Genomic DNA, 22,880 nt, shown 5'->3' with positions numbered 1-22,880 from the left:
AAATAGGCTATTTTGCTGGAAGCTCAGGGTGTAAACAAAAACAACACGCACACACACACACACACACACACACACACATCATACACACACATACGTGCATGAGAGGCTGAAGGGGGGTTGACAGCTCTGGAAAGGGCAGTGTGACAGAGGCCATGTTTCACGTCCAGCACACTTACACATCAGTGAACAAACACAGCGCTCTGACAAGCTGTGAGCTCCACTGCTCCTCCTGAACATGTGCGAATGACTCTATATACGCCCTGACAGCCATGAGAGCAAAACTCAGGTGAGGAACATAAGCTCTCTGGCTTTGTAAAACTTGAACTGAGCTTATGGTGGATATTTAAATAAACTCTAAAGTGAAAAAAGTACCATATAAAGCATTCGTTTATTTATTTACTCTTTAACTCGGGTCAGAAAAAAGCAGGCCTATGCATCAGATATGACGCAGAAACAGGCTTTTGGGAGACATTCTTATATTTGTTACGTTTTAAATAACCAAATTGCATATGTCTTTTGCCAGATTTGAATGATTTTAGATGATTTTGTTTTTAACACGGAAGTAAATACGCGTAATAAAAACCAATTGAGCATAATAGCGCGTATTAAAGATTTGCTTGTAATCGCTGCCGCATTGCTCTTTAGGATGAAAAAGGAACAAAACATATGAAAGACTAGATCAATGAAAGATAATGTTGACAGTCAGCACATAAAGTGCCATCTTCCCCTAATATAAGGAGAACTCGGAAAGAGTTAGATTAAGGGGGGCCTGATGGAAAGTAATCTCTGTTAAGTAACCAGATATACAGTAAACACTCACAACTACATGAATATTAATGCATGAATTTGAGAGCAATATAACACTTCCAGCTCCACGGAAAGGCTAATGAGGATGAATAACAAGACAAGCGCCGACAAAACACAAATGACATTTATCGTCCTTAAGCTTTTTTCTCACAAACTGCAATCAAATTTGCATAATTCTACTATACTCTTTCTTTAAAGAATCAGTCTCATACTGTTTCAAGGCCACTGGCCTTGAAAGTGGATTCAGATCTAATTTAGGTCCCCACTGTGATAAGGGCTTAGACAAGGGCTTTCAACTTGGATAAGGTTTTGTAATACCGATAACGATGGATACAATTTAAATTAATATTTAAGTATAATTAGGGCTTTCAAAATTAACACAAAATATTTATAATAAAATTAATTTAATATTGGCATAACAAGCATAAACGCAGGTGTACGCAAAAAGGATTCCTGTTTGCCGACAACTAATAAAATCTAATCGGAATAATTACGTCAACTCTTCATCAGTAACATTAACTCTTGTACTGTAAGGATGGACCTTGAAAGCCCACCGGAAATAATACATCATCCAAGCATTTTGTTTTTAACACGCTGCGGTTTCCGGAATTTACAAATTGTAATCGTGCATACTATTTTGAAAAGAAGAGTCTTTTTGAAAACAGCTTTAGTTTTATTTTAGTAATCACCCGAGCGAACGCTTTGCACTTGGGAGAGTGATCTTATTTGTCTAATATGATTCAGTGAGAAGAGGCGGAATCGCTTTATGTTAATGCCACTGATCGTGCAGCTTGCATATGATAACGGCTCAACTTCACGATATCATGGAGGTTTTGATTCTAAACTATACAAAGCTATAGCATTCAAATACATAATAAATTAATTCCAGCTTCCAGGCTTGAACTGAGTTGATTTTTGTTAGCACACTGGAATATTGCATTTTCTTCCTCTTAGCGCAACAAAATTGATGGTTCATTAAACAAACAAAGAAAAAACTTAGCTTTTAAGCTTAATTTAATGTAGCTTAATTAAATTTGTTACATTTTTTATCGTAACATCACAGTGTTACAGAACCTAAATCTAAATCTAATCCATGAAAGCAGGTCTCTGTAGCTCAGAAGGACAGGACGAGTGTAAAAATTAGACTAGGTCAAGCAGCTGTTGATGTCAAGCAGCCCCTCAGTGGGACAGGGTAGGTAGCTGTGCACACGTCTACAGGAAGACCTCAGAGCTGTTGAGAAGCAGTGCCAAATTTCATACTCAAGAATCACATTTATCAAGAGCAAACCACAAACTGACCACTTGTACGAGCACAAGGCAGGCTCAGACATTTCTGTATCTTTTAGGCGTGAGAGTCTTTGCGTTTCTTAGAAGGGGATGCAGAAATGTAGGCACCACACACAGCCAGGAATGTGACAACAGATGTTTGTTGTGCCCTAAAACTAAGACATGGCCTTTTAGCTTTGCGTTATTGTGAATGACTGATCAGTGATTCAATCCTAAAAGGTGCAATAGGTGATCGTCTTCACAAACATCAGGGTACTTTGATGTCATGCAGCTATCGGTGGCTGCAGCGTCGCTTCAAGTCAAACACATCTCTTATTGAAAGGCTGACGTCAAGTGGCATCGTATCCACTAAAAGAAAGACTGCGATCGAAATATCGTCAATATCAATATCGGAGTTGCGTTTTCACGCTGGAGGCATCTACGGGAGTCAAAAAGACAGGTATGAATGTGTGAACTGTGAATGACTTTTAAAAGAATCCTTTGTTTTGTGCAAAGAAAACCAAAAATAAGATAATTTACTTCTCCCCTGAGTTACTGTATGCCTTCTCCATTTTGGAGATTACTTAAGAACGTATATGTAATCAGCATTCTTTATGCTTGGGGGTAAAGCACGTGCATGAATATAATATGCGCTTGTTAACACTAAGGGCAAAGCATGCGAATGTATTGTGATACTCTCCAAAAAAAGGCAGAACTTGGAAGAGAAAAATGGTTGAGTACATTATGTTATTTTTGAGCCACTGATGTCACACGTACTGTTTTTCAGTTGTGTCTGTGGAGGGTCAGATAGCTCTCCGATTTCATCAAAAATATCTTCATTTGTGTTCCAAAGATGAACAAAGTCCTTATGCGCTTAATTAATGTAATTAATTTTCATTTTGGGGTGAGCTAACACTTTCAAATTTAATTTTACAGCAAGGCGAACCCATTTACGCAGACAGCGGATTTGAAGGGCAGCTTTATAAAACAAAGCCTGATAAAGTGTCCTCAGATAGCACATGGCTGTCTAGCGTCTGTGATAGCAACAATAAGGTCACTGCCTTTCACTCCTCGCACATAATGTCAAGCAAAGTACAATCAGCAACACTCTATCTGCCAACGTGTGTGCTCTTTCTCAAAAACAGGGAGATGACACTGGGGACAGATATTCTTTTACTCTTCAAAAAGAAAAAAAGCGTGATTGTCCCTGTACTCAATATGTGGCCCATTTCAACCGAAGACAAATGTATGTCACCTTCACAGAATCCTCTTAGCAGGTTATTTAGCAGTTACTCATGAGAACAAGATTAAATGAATTTGAAAAACCTTTGATATAATATATAAAATGTAAGTTAAAGTATAAAGGGACAGATGAGGGGCGTTTCCACATTTTACACCACAATACTGTATTGATTTTGTTGAGGCCGAAACGTATTTATTTATTATGAGAGATTGAACACCGTTCTGAGAGTCTTCAAAAGTCTAACAAATCTTCTTTTAGGCATCTCTAAGAAAGACTTATTCATTCATTCATTCATTCATTCATTCAGTCATTTATATATAGTATTCTTGATTAATGCATTTTAGAGCCTGCACTGGATTCACACTGGAGAATTGCATTGAATTGGTCAATGAGAAGGAGAGATGTGTGACCTTAAGGTGGAGGTCAGAAAGAAGGATGAGCGAAAGAAGGGTCAGGAGGAGTAAATGGAGAGGGGGATGACTGAACGCTTCATGCGATCAAGCGATGGCTGGGATCTCTTGAAAACAAAGCTGGGTGATAAATTGGCCGCCCAGCAGACTGAAAAAACCGATGCACAGAACAAAGCAAATAAAAGACACTAACTCTTCCATATATCATCAATAAATGTCTACAATCTGATCTCAAAAACAGCCATAGTAGAAAGAGAGAGTGAAACAGCTAGTTAACATTCTGCCCAGCGCTCCGGTGCTCGGGAGTCAACCCCGTTACCACCTCGCTCCTGTTATTTACGAGCAGCTGGGCTAATGTGCATTCCCTAACCAGTGCTTACCCGAGCGCACCCGACTTTTAGCATGCCTCCATTATTCATAACTATGTGTGCGCAGCATTTGGAAAATTGCTAATGCTTCTCTGTGCGCAGCCTTGTCTTATTTATTTATTTTTATTTATTGTTTCCCAGAGCGTAATTCATTCCAGGAAAGAGCTGTCCTGCTAGAGAAGAGGGCATCACCTCAACCTGCTTGACTTTCTTCATTTGTATTTTCTCACTTTTCCCTTGTTTCTTTACGTACTCTCTTTGTGTTAGAAAAAAATTAAATGGTTGTTTAGAGCATGTTGGATGTCTCCGGTAAAAACTATGCAACAAATAATCTGAGACAGACGAGTCTGAACTTCAGTTGACCACAGAGAGTTTGCATATTGTGCAAAAATATGACAATCACTTTAATATATTTTTAAGGTTAAAACGGATCCTGTCTAAGTTGATGGTTCTTGGGTAGAATAAGCTGTACGTGGACCAGACTTTAAGCTGGTAGTAAACCATCTTGCAAGTCAGGTGACAAAAAAAAGATGAATAGCAAGCTACCGAGTTAATATTTCACTTACAGAACGAGTAAAGCAAAAGCCAGGGCAAGATAATGATCCCAGATATTTATTACTGAATCCTAATGACCTTCAACCAGAGTTAATGAGGGTGTGTGTGTGTGTGTGTGTGTGTGGACTGCTGATGGAGTATCCAACAGCCTGAGATTCACAGCAACAACAAAAGAACAAGAGAGATATGGAAGAGAAGGAGGGGGAGAGGAAGAGAGAGGGAGAACATAAAGGCACGCATGAAAATCAATGGAAAGAACGAAGCATGAGGATTGGCAGAAAGTGAGCGCTGTAGAAAGGGTGACAGATGATCTATAGAGGTGCCAGTCACAGCCTGCAGCCACACTTACACTATTAGAGACACAGCCGGGCAGACACGGGCCGCATTGATCTGCTCTATCTCTCTCTCTCTCTCTGAGAGTGTGATGATGAAATGTAAGGGTGTGAGGGTGAGCAGATGGACATCCAGCAAACTCGAGAAGAACAAGAAAAGCAGTCTTTTTTCTAAGGTTGCTGGTGAAAAGGAAACGAGGAGGTTTCTCATTAAGGACGGTTGATTAACTGTTTACCAACTGACTAGATGATTAGTGAGGTCGACAAGTTTTTTTTTTGGAGAGGTGAGGGGTCGTCAGACTAAAGCAAACACTTTCACCGTAAAAGGGTTTCAGTGGCAACCTTCAATTACCGTACAAAATAATAGTCTTATGCAATATCACATTTGGGGCCAGTTTTAGTAATGGTTTGTGCCAATGAAAAAACAACTGTTACGATTTACTTGAAAATTAACGATGAAAAGCACGGACACTGTTATTTTCGGAGCTGTTTTTGTACAAGTTTCTTGTTCAGATGCAAAATAATGGAAGGAGAGTATTTCAATAAATCACGCAAAGTGATTCTATGGTTTGTAGTAATCAATTTACTGGTATTTTGCATTATTTAACGGCCAAAATAAGCATGTCTTATCCCACTTTGCGCCTGACATGGCTGTTTGTGCTTCTCTTGGTAGATTCTAGATGGCATTGGTCATTATGGAAATAAGCTTGCTTTCTGTGTTCTTTAATTTGCACATCGCCAGTAGATCATCTGCAAAACCTTCAACTCCCGTCAATGCTAAGATGGCGGTTTCATGCCAATTTGACATAACGCATATGTGTCATGGATATTTTGTGAATGTGTGTCAGAGATCCATGCAAAAGTGATCCTATTCTTTGCACACCGAGTAAAAGAAACATGATATGATGCCTTTATGGCCTTCTGTAACTTGAAAGTTTTGGTTCAGTCGACCTTCAGTTGAGGGACGGAAATGGTCATTTGTTAATCTGTGTTTTTAAGATGAACAGAAGATCTGGAATGTCATGAGGCTAAGTAACTGATATCAGGATATTCGTTATTAAGTGAATTAAATGGAATGAAAATAACCATAAAGATGGTATTATTGTAGTATCACCAGTTTCAGAGTCACCTGCCCTTAAAAATAAAATAAAAAATCTAACAAAAATTTGTTGTTTTATATCATGCTTATTCATCTATTCCTCCTGACTTTATGCCGACAGACAAAATCTGGTAACATTATTTCATTAGTGCTGTTAGTATTGGTATTTCTAGTGAGAGTCTAAATATTAATAAACAAGAAGCACATAGTCTGTGTCAAAAACTATTTTGTCCATATGAATACATACCACCACAATGAAACCACACACACACACACACACACACACACACAGGCTGCAGACTGGTGTGTTTTGAGCTGATTGCTCTCTCTCCTATTATGGGATGGTGCTGTGTAATGGAGTGTGACAGAAGCGTGGAGCACTGCAACTCTGTCCTTGCTGCCTCCTACTCACTCTCACTCTCTCTCTCTCTCTCCTCATCAAACTACTCTCTTTTCCTTTACATTTTTTTCATTCTATTTATATTAAAAGAATAGTTCTGTCATTTAAACAATTGTCATCATTTACAGTATGATCATGGTTGTAAGAATGGTCAACATTCATTCATAGAACACAAATATATTTTAAAGAGTATTTCCTATCTAATGAAAGAATGCAAGAAGCCTGGGGTGTAAAGATACAAAAGTGCCATAAAGTTGTCCAATGATGTCAATATTCTATAATTTTCTGAAACGATAAGATAGCTCTCAGTAAGGAACAAACGTCTATGCTGCAGCAGCCTTATTTTAGTAGTGCTGAAATAATATAATCATTTTTATAACTATTTGGAATTTGTTTTATATTTCTATAATTTATATATAAGTTTTAGTGTTTTTTTTTATATGTGTATATAGTTTTCATATTTAGCGCATCGAATTATAATAACAAAGTGCAACTACCTACCGTATAAATTAGAAATAAAAGAACAAAATAATATTTCAAACTACATTTTTTTGTCACAGCTCTCCAAACATATTTTACAATCAAACCTGGCAGAATTAACTCGATTGAACTAGATTTAAACTAGAATTGCCATTAGTTTGAATGCGCACAGGTGCACAAACAGAAGTGGTTTTATAGCTTCAGATCATTATGGATACAGCACATATATATATATATATATATATATATATATATATATATATATATATATATATATATGCAGGTTTATGCACAAGAGCAGCATGACAAGTTTGCATCTTATCTCATTTTCTGTGGCATAAAAGAAAATTCAATAATAAACGACTGAATTTTCATTCTTGGGCAAACAATTATTTTAATTTACGGTAGCAAACTGGACCATTATGTCTTCTCCTTTTATCTCTCTTATTATCATTTTGCTAGTTTCTTTGATTTATCTTGTACTTTATTCAGACCGACAGTCAGAACACACACAGCCTTCGCACAGTGTGTAGACATGCTCCCCTACATTGCGTGCGTAGTACCATAACAGAAAAGCATAAAGCAAGTGTGAGAGCGGTACCGGTTTTGAACCATCCATCCTCAGTGAAAGTGTCTGCTGTCTCCTGAGGTTTGTTCCAGTACTTCTGAAAGACAGAAGAACCTCGGACCAACAGCTCGCCCTCCTTCCCCTCCAAACCAGCCTTCACCTGAGAGGGAAGAAAAAACACATAGGACTCAAAGGAGTACAAAGTCAGTAGGTCTTTTTCATTAATAGCTGTGTGCATAAATACAAATTTTATCCTAATTTTTAATACATTTAAACGCATACTTGTAATTTAATCAGTATTTCTATATGAAAAGGCAAATATTTAACGCACAAGAAGGTGTACACACTTAGAGATTGACTATTCGCCCTATTCTGTACATGTTTAATACATTTTAAATTATATGTAGTACTTCCGGGTTTGGGGAACATTTATGCAAAATGACTGAATCAAACGATTTTAAAATATTAGGGGACAAATAATGTTGTTTGCCCTACAAGTAATCCTTCTCAACCAGTTTGATTAAATGAGATGTACAACTCTGTTTTTATCCATCATGAAAATAATAATTTGGAATTAGTGTGACACTGGTATCACAAAAATATCTGTGATAAAAGCTTTTTTCGGTTCGCTGTGTTCTGTTTCTCCTGATTCTTTTCTTTTTTGGATCTGCCGTGCTAACGTGAAAAAGACATCAGAAACCGCACATTTGTGGTCTGCTCTCGTGTTTTTCTCTCCAAATCATAACTCATAACTTTTTACAGTGCTCAAAAACACATACCTGCCTGTTTTCACTTGGAGTGTTTACTGAAATATTTCAGAAGTGGACTATACAACAGTTATGTGTCAAAATGATGGAAAGCGCTTTGGAATATGCATGAATATCCAATTATTGCATGGTCTGTCTGAATACTCGATTCTGATTCTGTAAAGAGCTGCTGGTTTTAACTTGCATTCTAACATTTGGTTGAGTTTCATCATTATTGCTTAAGTAGTGTAGTAGAATTAACTAATTACTAGAAATGTGTAGAGATTGAAAAATTACATTTGTACACACACTGCACCCAGTATTTGAAATAATTATTCCTCCATTCAAAGTGCCTAACATGTTTATATTCGGTTGCTGATTATTTACAGTTTAACAGAAATTATACTCATAATTCGTGTAACGGGGTGTAGCAAAAAGGCAGGTACCCGGGCTCCTTTGCTCTTGCCTTCAGCGATGATAGTGTTGGTGGAGTTTGTCATCATGATACGTACTTCCACTCCGGGCAGAGGAACTCCAACAGCACCTAAAAAACAACACACACACACACAAGCAACTTCATTATATACAACTTTTTTTCCTATACTGCCTTTTATTTTGGTGGCTTATATTACAGTCAAACTATTGGTTTCCCATGTTTCTTAAAAAGGTAACGATCAACTTTTATGTAATTATTAAACAGATTTTCTTGTTGATTCCGATTTATTTTTTGGAGAAGCTTCATTTTGAATGCCGGGAGAAATAATACTTCTAGCAAACCCTTCATTATCAAAATTCGATGTTCCGGCATCTCACACATAGCAGGGTTTGGAGGAAAAATGTCAGCCTACTGTAAAACTGGATCAATCCGTCTAAAAAAAATAAATAAATTCTGTCTGCGCTGTAAAGCTGTAGCACATATGTACGGAGCTGAAGAGATGTCTTACTCCTATATACACACACGCATGTGAAATCTGACCATTAGGGGCTTGAGTGTGAATATAAATGAGATGGGGGCTGATTTGAGGTCCACGCACGGTGTCCACTGGGATATGATTGCGTGCAAGTATATACTGGAATGTGGTTGTCCCTGTAGCAGCATTCCTGTCACAAAATGAGAAAAGGACACAATAGCTCCCAGACTGCTTAAAGAAGCCATTAACAAGCCTCCAGTCCCTCTGCCCATCACAAGTCCTCATTAAAACAGAGGACACACACTCGCGCACACACTCGCTCATGTTTTATTCAAAGCTTTTCACACAGCATTCCACACTGTGCCATCATAGGGAGTGGCAGCACCCGGTATAATACAACACAGAAAGGAAAAAAAAAAAAAAACATATGTGCATTACTACTATTGGCACAATTAGATTTGTTTTTCTGAATGGGTTGTTTAACTAGATTTACATTTCTTTTAAATGTCAGTGGTGCTTGCCTGTGCTTAATTCAAAGCTATAGGGTGCATTGGATGGTTGCTAAGGCATTCGTTTATTTATTCTGGAAAATGGATTTCATTTTACATTGCCCTACAGTTACCCGTTTACTCCAGTTGCACTATTTTACTTCTTTATTTAACTTATTTTTTGTAACATTTCTCATTTTATTCAGCTATGGTAAGCTTTGGTAATACAAATGCAGTTTCTGTCACGCCAGTAAAAATTGAATTAAACCGAAAACAGATAGAGAGTGCAGAAAGTGAGCCATGGTAAGAAAACGGAGAAGGAGAATTTGGCGTAGGGCAATTACAACAGAAATTGATCGAATAAAAGAATAAGAGAGAAGGAGCTTTGAAATTGCGTGGAAATCAATATAAATATTAATAAACAACGTCAATTCGTAAAAACAAGCTCTCTTGCTCGTTTAAAATCAAAGCTGAAAAGGTACGTTTTGTATATTTGTACACCTCACCAAATGATTACTGTGTGCCTTTATGAATCGGTTGCTAAATAAATATAATAACAAGAAATGCAATTAATTATTAAGTACATTCAATTAAGATGTGTCACTCTTCTGCTAGAAAATATAGATTGAACAGCAGGCTTATGGGTGTTACGAAGTGATATGCAGTGTCCGTGACTTGATAAACCTGCATGTTGTATCGTAGCATGGGTCTCGAAATACTAAAATTGAACAATGCCTAAACTAGTCTATGAGTTTGAGCTCTTTTTAAAACCTGTAAAAATGGCATTATTTCCTGAACTGACTGGAACGAAAATCCAAAACAACTTCTTCAAGAGACTTTTTAATCAGTTTGGAGCTTTACAGCATCGACGTGCCGTTGGAAGAAGGATTCAACTATGGTTTGGTTCACACCGCCACACACATTAGATCAGACTCATCATAATTCATGGGCGTCTCCTCTGGTGATCACAGTCAAACCTGTGACTGATATTGATCGACTTCAACCTACTTTTGAATTAGACAGCCTCACGCTCGAGTCTCAAGGGACAAAGCGGGAAATGTTAACAGTGGCAAACTCCTTATAATCATCACCTCTGAGCATTAACTTCAGACCATTTTTCCTCCGAACTCTTCACTAATAAAACAACACGGCACACGAGCTGCCTCTGACAGCCACGTTAGCACCTTCACTCACAAACACGTGTCGAAAAGCGAACAAAACAATCCTCAGACACCCAAAGCAAAGCAAGAAGAGCAGAGAAAGCGCTTTGATACTGACACTAAAAGAAGACTAGGAAGTTGACGGGAGCAGTTTGATCAGTGCTACATCACTCGGAAAGACCCATGGAGAGTTTCTCTGAAGATAATCACGCGTAAACAACAAAACGCAGACGAAAGAAAGACAAACAAAACTACTTCAGAACGGAGGTTGATCTGTGACAACTTTGCATCGTAACTGTCAGAGAAAAAAAAAATACTGTTATAGAGATTAGAGCATTGGGCCTAAACATCAGTACAAGAAAAAGTAACAAAAGGCGAGATAGCTCTATTTCAGAGTCTGGCAGAAGGAAAAGGTACAAAATACTAAAAAAGCGATTCACATTCGATTGATAGATCAGGTTTTAATTCACTCATTGAAAATTGGCAAACGTCGTATTCATAGTTAACAACCAAAATACCAAGGTTCTCATGCGGGCTGTCGATATACTGGTTTTAATGATTACCATTATTGTTAAAATATAAAATACTGATGTCATATTAATACGACACTTATGATAATATCATAAATAATATAGCACCAGTAACTAGTGATTCACTAATTCAGCTCTCATCTGTTTAACACTACATAAAGTAGGAAGTAGTAAAAAAAAGACATTAAATGAAATTAAATATAAATTAGATAGCATTTTTTATTATTGTTTATATGTGACCGTCAAACCAGTCGTAAGAGTTGATTTTTTAGAAATGAATATACATTATCTGAAAGCTGAATAAACAAGTTTCCATTAATGTATGGTTTGGTGAAAAAAAAAAAATCACCTTTAAAGCTGTCCAAATGAAGTCCTTAGCAATGCATATTACTAAATAAAAGTAATATAATATATTTATAGTAGAAAGTATATTTCGCATGAAACAGAAATATATAATTTCGACCTATACAATGTATTTTTGCTATCGTTATAAATATAACTATGCCACTTAGTTGGTGACTAGATGAATTTATGAAATGACGCAGTACCGGGTACACGTGGTCCTTTTAGTGGATTGGACAGTGCCATGCCAATCTCAGTCATGCCGTAGCGCTCCAGCAGCACATGACCTGTGATCTCTGCCCAGCGCTCCAGGATGGGCTGTGCAAGAGCAGCAGAACCAGACACCATCAACCTAAGAGAAAGAGAGGGAGAATCGGCCATTTTTTTTTTTTTAGTTTGAAATTATGCATTGCTTGTTTTCTTCAAAAAGTCTCGTTTCGCCATTTGACCCGAGGTAAAGTACACAGAAGCCTGTGCGACTGAGTCAAATAAAGGTCTGAAGGCTTCTCTTTGATGTAGGTTTACTGACGAATAAAAGGGAATTTTGGTTGCATCTGAAGACAGAAGCTGTGAGACAGGATTCCAGCTAAATTACTGTGATGTTTTAAAAGAGAAAGAGAGAGGATGGTACCGTATTCTCTCTTTGCAAATAGCCCTGATGAAGTCCCGGACTCGAGGTTGAGTAAAGTGTTGGTCATAATAATCAATGAGTTTGGAGTAGATGGTCGGAACTGCCATAAACACATTCACCATGGGGGACTCTGACCTGATCAACTGCTCCCAAACCTGAAACACAGCAAAAAAAACCAAAAAAACCCAAAACAAATCAGCATTCAAACATCATCAACCAAATGTGTAACTGAATTACACTTTAAAATAAATAAAATAAATTAGCCTAATTTGCAAATGATAATTTCAGCGTGTTTTGATACTGTAGGTGTGTACTGCTATTTAAATGTTGGTCATTTCATTCATTTTTTTTTTTTTTCCTTTTCAGCACGGCATGTACTATTGTAAAGTTGGGCTGGTTAGCATCAGCAGTTTGATGTTAGATCAGTGGTTCCCAACCGGTGTGCCGCGGCACTAAGGGTGCCGTGAGATCTTTTGAGGGTGCCGCCAAAATTTCAACAAATTTTTTTTATTAAGGCAGAATCAGTGTAAACAGTATTCTCATATCATCTAGGACTAGGTATAAAGTGTTGTTGCATACAAACTCCCGAAATGAAACAAATAAATAAATAATAATAAAAAAGCTACGGAGATTTTAAATATCTATTTCCTTATAAGGGTGCCGGGAACTTTTGAAAGGCTTTCCAAGGGTGCCTCAAACAAGAAAAGGTTGGGAACCACTGTGTTAGATACTGTAACTCCACTGTCTGGCAAAAAGCATCATTGTTCAGAAAAAGTACAATTTGCAATTAATGTAAGATTAAAAATCTATATACACACACACACACACACACACACACACACACACACACATTTTGAACATCACAGATATTTCTCATACAATGAATGATAATACTTATAACTGAGTGAAATGCAAATATCAATAAAAAACAACCCTGAACTGAGAAAAGATTGCAGGATGTTGCCAGCTCCTACTGAGATAAATGGGAATACTAAAAGATATTTTCAGCAGCTTTTAAAAACCCCCTTAGTTCACAGTAGGTGAAATCAGACATCAAAAATGTTTTATGTGGAATAAAAAAATATAGTTATAACCAAAACTACTGGATAAAAATAAATAAATAAATAACAACCCTGATATTATTTGCTTCCAGTATCGGCCTAATCAGATGGTTAATTACATAAAAAACCCACTACAGATACTGATTAATTCACTGATTGTGCATCCCTAGTGTTATTTGTCTTGGTGACTGTATAAGCTTAGGGGGAAAGGTTGTCGACTGGAGGAATGTTGTTAAAAAAGGAAAAAGCGAGTATAGATTTGTAAAGGTCAGTGTGATTCACAGCAGAAGAGAAACAGTTCAGATTCCCTGTAGAGCTACTATTGAGGTCAGAGTGAAGAGTGCACTGTGCAGGACACGCTGGGCTTTTACAGCGTTTCTCTGCTTTTGATGAATGTGTTGCGTGAAGCATAGTGAAGGACGGCAGACCCAATCCCCGCCACACACACCCATGTTCATCCCAGTCTGTCAGACGGAAACAGATGCAAGCAGACAAGCAGCATAACCGCCGATATAAACACACTTCTCATGCAGGCACACAAATCAATTACAGAGCATCTAACTTTACTCACTCACTCTCTCTCGTTTCAGTCGCAATACTTTCATTGTAAGACGTACGAACACATGAGAATGAAAGGTGGTACAATGGATGATCAAACATAAATGTGTACGATTCACACATAAAAGTTACAATATAACAATTCTGTCTTTTTCATCTGGCACAGGCGCGCGCACAGTCTCGCAGTCGGGCGGCACGCCTGGCTGCACCTTTAGAACACAGTGGGAGAAACGCGTGAATTAATTGAAGGTGAACGACAGATTCTCCTTGGCTCTGTCCCCCCTGGGAGGCACACATCTCCCCCCGCCCTCTCTCCCTCTCTCCCTCTCTCTCTCTCTCCATTTCATTATTTCCTGCTTCAGTACCTCCATGCTCTTATCATTCCTGCTGTCTCGCACTCTCTCCATCAACCCCCCCACCAACACACACACACACACACACACACACACACACACACACACAGAGTGACACTTCTTTTATCATCAAAAACCCATCTCTCATCACCACACCTCCTCCTCTCCACTCTGGTACCCAAGTTGCTCTAGTTTTTCTTTTTCATTTCATTAGCCCCCCAACAAAGAATCGAATGAATTATCATATTGTTTATACGAAAGTGCACTGTGCAAATTTGTCCTGTGCAGGCTGCTCATCAAATTCACATAAAATCTGGCACATTTTTGACAATAAGCTATAACTTGTCAAACTGTTTTTGCAGACTTCAGCCAATTAATTTGTTAGCTGAAGAAAAAACATAACAGAATACCCAAAGTTTCTGAAACTTGAACTAATTAAATACAGCTGCAAGTAGCAAAAATAAAGGATAAAATAAAGGAGGAGGAGGAGGAGTGCAAATTTTAGCTGTTCATTCATCGAACTGAAAATTAAAGGTCAAGTCAAGTACTTTGCATTGTGGGATTGAAGGTCAAGTCAAGCTCAATGCACACTGCATAGACAGTGTAACAGCACATTTTGGCAGGTGCAGGAGAGTATTCTTTCAAATTACAGATGCGATGATTGCATTTTTCCTCCTTTGTCTATTTCTTTGTAATTGTGACCGGCCGATACAGATTTTTGCCAATTCCGTTACTAACAAAAATCAGCTTTTTTTGCCAGTACAAAAATCCTTTATACAATAAAATAAAATTATACAATTTCCCCCAATCTGTGCTAAGTTACAAATGTTCTATCACCTAAACAACTCTTAAAATGAAGTGCTCTGTGACTGGAAAGAGAAATTAGTTGCTGTATATAATAAAAAAAGTGATCTCATTGCCTACTATGTGTATAAATAGACATTTTTTCCCCTAACCCTAACCTAAAGTTATAGCACTTGCATATCGTTCCTCTTTTCATGTTTTTGATTACCTCCATTGTTCTCATTTGTAAATCGCTTTGGATAAAAGTGTATGCTAAATGACAATGTAAATATATGTGTTATTTTTCACCTCAAATTCTTACAATGTTTCAATTAAATCAGTTATAATAAGAAAATGTTACCAACAAACTCCACTTTTCGACTGCAGAGGAAACAGAAGCTGAACAGATTAAGATTCATTTGAAACCAAACCACTAGTAGGTGGCGGCAAATTACAGTTTTAAGGAGTGAGTCATTTTGTCGTTCATTTAACCGATTTGTTCAAATGGCATTGATTCGTTCAGTTGTGCAGCGTGCTCATGGATCTGGGCTGAAAATGATCCTTTATGACACATTGTAATACAGCTCTAAGTTCATGAAAACACCCTGCAAAGTTTAACATTTGAAAGTGCACTGTGTATAAGTTAATGATTCTCAAAAGAATGAGTCGACTCTGAACCATTGAAATGACTGCTTCAAATAAAATCAACCAATCACTGGATGTGTTTGGAAAAGTGAAAGAACCGTTTGGGTTAAAATACAAAAATTAATGCATATTATAAGAAAATTAAAGTGTTTTTTTAATGAATGTCAAACTGTTGTTTGGGACTCCTAAAACCAAAATATGAACCGTTCATAACCCTATAATAGGGGCGATGGCAAGTGAAATTAATGAAAAGTGACATTCAAGAGAGCATTATCTTCGAGTGAAAAATGTAGTGAGGCTCTTATAAGACTCTGCTGACCAAAGATTTGACGACATTTTCAAAAAATGTCTTCTAAAAGGTTTTCCTGGTCAATCTTAAAGTATACTAGCATATAGAGATTTCAGAGCTAACACTAAAAGCTACAAAATTCCAAATTTTATATCATAGTGTCTTTAACTCAGTATCTTCAATGTATCTTCAAAATTGTACATGCCCAGTCTCAAACAAACACACACCGAAATCCAATAATGAGAAACATACATGTAGAAACCACCCACCCTGCACCATCGCATGATGGATAACCTTTTACATCCCATCATTAATAACAGTAGAGTCTCTGACTGCAGGCTGTCTAATGCATTCATACCACAATAAATTCATCTACACGCATGTTTTGCTCCCACCAGAACCGAGATGAGCGCTCATCACTCAAACAACTCCAAGCCAAAGTAATGGTGGCTCAAATATCGATTTTTCTGCTTCATTAAAAATTACTGAACCGCATGTTGTAAATAATAAAACCCTTGCGGTGAAGAAAGCGTTTGATCTCTCAAAGTAGGCGTTTGTTTTTTAACATGTGCGTTCGAGGTCATATCTGTGAAAAACAGAGAATCTAACTTTCTTTTTGTCCCGAATGTCTTTTTTCTCTGTTGTGTCCTCTCCAGACCTTACTTGTCAATCAGATCCTTGACTCCCATTAAATTCTCCTGGACCTAAAGCCCTTCCGCTTGCCCGCTCACTGCCGTAAGCCCCCTCCCTTTACAAAACGTGGATCATTCCTCAATGTCACGCCATCCATTGATCTGCTTCTAAAGCCTTTACCGAGAGTTGGCGTGGCCAGATACAAAGCTACACTGGGCAATCCATCACGCAAACTCTGTGCTCGCTGTGACAGTCCGGGCTGTCTTTTACGCACACACATACACACAGAGGTTTGAGCCAGAGCCTGTCAGTTCCTGAGTCCTGGTATTGATGCCTGCAGCACTGGCACGCAGCAACACGGCTACAATTAGCGCATCCCTCTGACAAGTACCCGATAAGGGTGATCAGCAGCCTCCTCCACGCTGCTACACACAACTTCATTGTGCAGGTCTCACGAGTTCCTCCCCGGGGGAGCCGGGATGACGCCCCCACTCACTGACGCTTGCAAGCACGACTTCTGCAATGTTGCCCTCAGAAAGATCCGCTGTGAGTGCATGATGGAACAAATAGAACGGCTTTGTGGAACAATCGTTGTGGAATTATTCGCAACTTAATGCGTACATATCGCATCTGTGGCACGCCACCAATCACCACAGACACTTTTGACTCATTCCAGTTTGCAAATACAAATGGAAAACACATTTATGGCAATGTACAGTAATTGAAGCTTACCAGGCAAGAACGCTGAATGGTTTAAAGCACATTTGTGAAGCTTGTCGTTAAGTTTGAAAAAAAAATTCCCTCAAAAATGTCTCAATTATTCTTTTGAGGTGGGGTTACTTTACCCGGTGATGAACTTTGATCATGTATTGGAGGCCTTATATGGCCACTGCTCAATTTCAAAATATGTGCATAAACTACGATGGAAACACATGGTCATGTTTGGAATAAATACCTCCTCTTTCACAACTGCATTTCCAAACAGTAAGCACTTGCCCAAAAGATAGCATGACCACATGCTTCGTATGCTTGCTCTGATGCACAAATAATTTATTATAATTCTACTGCTGTAGCAGATTACCTTTTTTCTTAGTGATATTTGGCACCGGTTTATCGGGAAGTGACTATTTTTACTTTGTCTCGCAGATGAAAACAGTGCTTTATATGCAATATTTATGCGATATTCCAGTCTTGCTCAAAAGTAAAATTTGACAGTGTTTATTACTTAGCAGTAAATGGGACAGTCACGAGCCCCCTAGTTGTCATCCAAAAGTATCTTAAATTGTGTTTTGAAGACAAACTACATTTTTTGGGGTTTGGAGTGAGTTTGGGATAAGCGATTAATCTCAAAATTTAAATTTTGGGGTAGAGTAACCATTTCAGATGTTAAGAGCCCTCAAGTGTATGATATTACTACAAACTATTATTGTGGATTTCTGTGTCCAAAACGAGATGAGTGCAAATTTAAAACAAATTTGAGACATATAAATTAAGTAGTAAATGACCCAGGATACTTATTTACACTGGATTCATCTCTAATAATTCTTAGCATGACAGTTACCATATTAACAGTAAAAACAAATATTTCTGACTGTGCTACAGTAAAAGATGCTATCAATGCAGCTACAAAAGTATTTGTATAAAATCAACACAAATAAAAGTATGAGCATTATTACATTAGATAACCGAAATATCTAACCAAATGGCATCTGTGAACAACTTATGTATGACTAAATGGTTAAGTACATTAGTTAAGACCACTTAATATAAATCACAACAAACTAAATGGATTTTGTCGACAGATTTACGATCTGTATGGTATATGAAGTAACTGTACCTTCTGAGCACTGAACTCTGGCAGCATGATGCAGGTAGCACCCACCCAGAGTGGGCACATCAGTTTGTTTACGATGCCATGCACATGGTGAAGAGGCAGCGTGTGCAGGATGACATCATCTTTATTCCATGCCCACTCTGACACCAAACCCTGAACCTACAAGACAAGAAAAAAAGAGATTTTGACCTACAGGCTCCACGTGTACGAAGCATGGGACAATCACACTGGACACACGGAAAAAGGCCAAAACCATTGTGCTCAAAACCTTTAAATCAGCAATCTGAATTAATATTAACTGTTTGACTTAAAATGGATTGAACGGCGCACAAGCAACTCTTCAGTTCTCATTGTGCTGTGGCATGAACATGATTATTTACCACGTGCAGCCGGGCTGGTGCATGCACACACAATCACGCAGTCCTGAATCAGGTCAAAACATGTACGCTCAACCACAACGTCCTAGTGCTTGGGTGTTATTCATCAGGTTATCTGCATCTGTGTCATAACCTATAATCAAACTTTAATTAAAATCCACCTGTCTATTACATTTACAGTTCTTTACAGGCATTACATTTCTTATTTTGTTTTGCATGATTTTGGTACATTTTGGAAAATCTGACATGAAATGCATATAAGCAAAGCCCCTATTAATAATCACACTGGTTGAAGTACCCGGGACAGTTTCTTTACTACTGAACAAGGATACTGCACAGAACTCAAGTAAGAGCATTCATTTATCTTAGTCACATTTTATATTTTTCGCTTGTATATTTTACAAGTAGACAATCACTTTAATCACAGACTGATTACAAAAGAAAAAGTCCCACTTTATATTAGGTGGCTTTAACTACTATGCACTTACATTTAAATGAATCATTTGGTGCAATGCATTTATTGTGTACATTGTATTTTTATAAAATACCTACATGCGTAGTTAATTTTACTTTCATAATTACACTGCTGACCCATCCCCTACATCTTAACCCACCCTTAAATCTACCCATACCCCCAAACCTGTCCCTATCCATACCTGTATCCCACCACAATAGCAGCAGAAGGGTTTAGCAGTACAATATGAACGCTATAAGTACATTGTACATATTTTCTGATGTAAGTACATACTAGTTAAAGCCACTTAATATAAAGTGTGACCAAGAAAACCATTGCTTACTTCACTTTCCACAATACCATTGAAAAAGTAGACTACTACAGTGGGGAGCAGTGAGAACGATAAACAATTGACGAGCGGCAGCTCCGTCCGGTCTTTGAGAAACACAGGCACTTGAGCTCGTCCGAAGAGGCTCCCCCTTAATTGAGAGTGATCTAATTTTCCACCCTATTGGAAATGCAGGTCAATTTTTGCTGGAAAAAACCCACTGCCTTGAGTGGCCCATGAAATTAAACAATCAGAATGATTATTCAGAGAGGCGAAGTGGAACAAAAGTAAAAGAATGCAATGACATCAGAGGAGGGAGGGGTTCTCATTCCACGGCTACAGCTCTCATCGAAGCCATTCAGCTCCTGTTATTCATCTCACACTAAAAGAGTTGTTAGCTAAATTATAATTCTGTCATGAATGTGTCCAATGTCGTGCAGCATGATATTGGTTTAGATTGTATTTCGGAAAAAAATAAACATTATAGGCTTTGCGTTACACAAATGGTAGCACACGTTAATCCTTAAGATTAAACTATTGTTATAATTTACTCAGCCTCATGTCGTTTCAAACCTGTGTGACTTTCTTTTTTTCTGTGGAACACAAAAGAAGACCATTTAAATAATGCTGATAAGAACAATATCGACGTTAGCGCCAGTAACCTCATGAGAATACTTATGCAAAAAGAAAAGCTTTCTTTGACTTGACATGTCTGTTTTATTGATGTTATGTTCTCTTATAATGACTATGAGATTTATATTTATTATTTATCATTTTACATTACTATTTGTCATTTTTAGCAAGTAAAATTTGTTAGTAAATTTGATTTCCAAGCAGCTTCAAAAGTGGCTCATCTAACGTGATATATAGTAGCTTTCCATTGATGGATGGTTATTTTTTATTGAACGATATTTGTCCGAGAAACTATTTCAACATCTGAAATCTGAGGGTACGAAAAAATTCAATATTGAGAGATTTCGCTATTAAAGTTGTCCAAATGAAGTTCTTACAAATGTATATTACTAATTAAAAATTGAGTTTTGATACATTTATGGTAGGAAATTGACTAAATATCTAACTGGAAGATGATCTTTACTTAATATCCTGTGCTACTTAAGACTAGTCCTGTGGTCCAGGTTCACAAAATAAATACTCATTTACCATGGCCTGCAGGCTGCTGTGAGTGTGAAGCACTCCTTTCGGTCTGCCCGTGGTGCCACTGGTGTAAATGATCATGGCTGGCCTCCCTGCCCAGTCTGAGATGTTCTCCTCAGGCACCATCTGCGTGTCCTCAGACTGCAGAGTATCTAGGCTAGATGTGTTGGGAAGCTGTAGACAGGGCAGCCCTAATTTCTGGGCCAAGGGCTCAAGGGTATCCACGAAAGGTTGTCCGACTACCAGCAGCTCGCTCTGGGAGTCTGAGATGACATATTCCAGCTCGCTTGGAGGATGCTTCCTGTAGAGGGGCACAGCTATGCCTCCACACATCCAGGCCGCCCACTGCGCCACAGTGTAGGATGCGTCATTGGCACACAGGAATGAAATGCGCTTGCCCTGCAGGTCTCCTGATTGACAGGCGAGCGCTTTAGCAATGAGCCCCGCCAGGCTTTTGCTGTTTTTGTAGAGGGAGCGGTAGGTGTGGCTCCCGCTGTGATCCGTAATGGCCACATTGTCACCATACGCAGAAGCTCTGGAGAAAACAGGAGCAGCTCTCCCTACAGCTGGAGAGATTTTTAGGTTGGATGACGTGAAAGTTCTCTGCTGGACATTTCCCAGCAGCCACTTCAGGACTCTTCTGCCTCCCCTACAGTGAGACCAACTTAAAGAGTGTAACGACAGCATAGCGTAGGATTGCACTGGAACCGCCCACAATCTTTGTCATCTGTCTAAACTTGGGAAAACAAAATAAAACAGATGTGAGCATTAATATACAGTGTATATAAAAATAAGGATTAAAAATACACAGTTTTTCCAGTAAGACAATTAAAAGGCATTACTTACAATTAAAATTAAAAGATATTTGAATGTTCTGTCAATATTTTCACTGGCCTTTAAATAATTACAATAAATAGCTACTTTTCTATTTATCTATTCATGTTATATATATATATATATATATATATATATATATATATATATATATATATATATATATATATATATATATATATATATGCACTTATTAATTATAATAATTAACATATTATTTATACACTTTAAGAAATTATATATATATATATATATATATATATATATATATATATATATATATATATATATATATATATATATATATATAATTTAATTTAATTTTTTTTTTTTTTTATGTATGGTGTCTCAGAAAAATAAATTATTTTAGTTCCAAGCATCTTTTAACAGCACAAAATCGTTCTTTGATTATTTCTTTAAAATCGGAATTTATGATATTATCTTCTTTTCCACCTGTCACATTACTTGATAAGGTCAGAGGAACACATAAAATAATTTTAGGGAGAAATATTATTACATAAATACATATTATTATTTTTATTACATCTTCCTTTATTATTCATTCATTCAGCACAGGTAAACTCAACCTAAGACTCAAACATAATAAAAGTCGATATTAAAACAACAGTTCAGTTCAAGTAGTCTCCTTAGAACATGTTATCCGACATTTCTTACACTTCTGAAGACGCCCTGGTGTGGACAGCTGGAAATGTTAGTCGTTATATCGTTTTCCGAGCTTGCTATGAACAAAATCGTAACAGAACTACAAGACCTTCCTCAAACATACACGCAGAATAATACGTTTCTTACCAAAAGTCATTCTGGATGCGGTGCGTCGTTTAAATTCATCCGAGCGGAAATCGAAACAAAGCGGAACCTTTATTTACCATGCGCTTGACTCGGACTCTTTTCTTGTGTGTCATCAAAGAGCTTTGGAGTTTGGAAGCCACAACAGTATCTTCAGATGTTATTTTAGCATTTAACTTATGTTGAATGACAAAAAGGGAATAATACATCAACTAAAACGTTATCTCGATTTTCAACAGAAGTATATAATATCTTGTGTTAGTGATATGGACGCCATCAATTAGAAATGCTGGCCTTAGCTTTAATGTTAGATTACAAAATCTAAAGATTACAAATTAAATGCAATAACAACAATACAGTTAAAAAAATACATATATATTGCAGAAAAAGTCAAACACTTACACATAAAACTAGTATGAAAATATGATGAGGC

At 37.5% G+C, this 22,880-nt stretch overlaps 1 protein-coding gene across 2 annotated transcripts in view; it reads right to left on the bottom strand.

Moving 5' to 3' along the window:
* Positions 1-22,517, bottom strand: part of acsf3 (acyl-CoA synthetase family member 3) — a 31,700-nt gene extending 9,183 nt beyond the window's left edge. Inside the window, exons 1-7 of one of the 2 annotated variants that reach the window (XM_043245631.1) lie at positions 22,451-22,517; positions 20,813-21,542; positions 18,496-18,651; positions 12,337-12,491; positions 11,912-12,057; positions 8,721-8,818; positions 7,562-7,688 (exon numbers count right to left, since the gene is read on the bottom strand). In XM_043245631.1, coding sequence (XP_043101566.1) covers positions 7,562-7,688; positions 8,721-8,818; positions 11,912-12,057; positions 12,337-12,491; positions 18,496-18,651; positions 20,813-21,493 — 1,363 coding nt within the window. In that variant the 5' untranslated portion in view covers positions 21,494-21,542; positions 22,451-22,517. The other variant, XM_043245632.1, reaches the window with a different exon arrangement.
* Between the last annotated feature and the right edge of the window lie 363 nt (positions 22,518-22,880).

This window comes from Puntigrus tetrazona, chromosome 7 (genome assembly GCF_018831695.1).
Source record: "Puntigrus tetrazona isolate hp1 chromosome 7, ASM1883169v1, whole genome shotgun sequence".
In the NCBI taxonomy this organism is placed as follows: Eukaryota; Metazoa; Chordata; class Actinopteri; order Cypriniformes; family Cyprinidae; genus Puntigrus; species Puntigrus tetrazona.
Note: the sequence above shows the minus strand (reverse complement) of the source record. Positions and strands in the feature narration are given on the sequence as shown.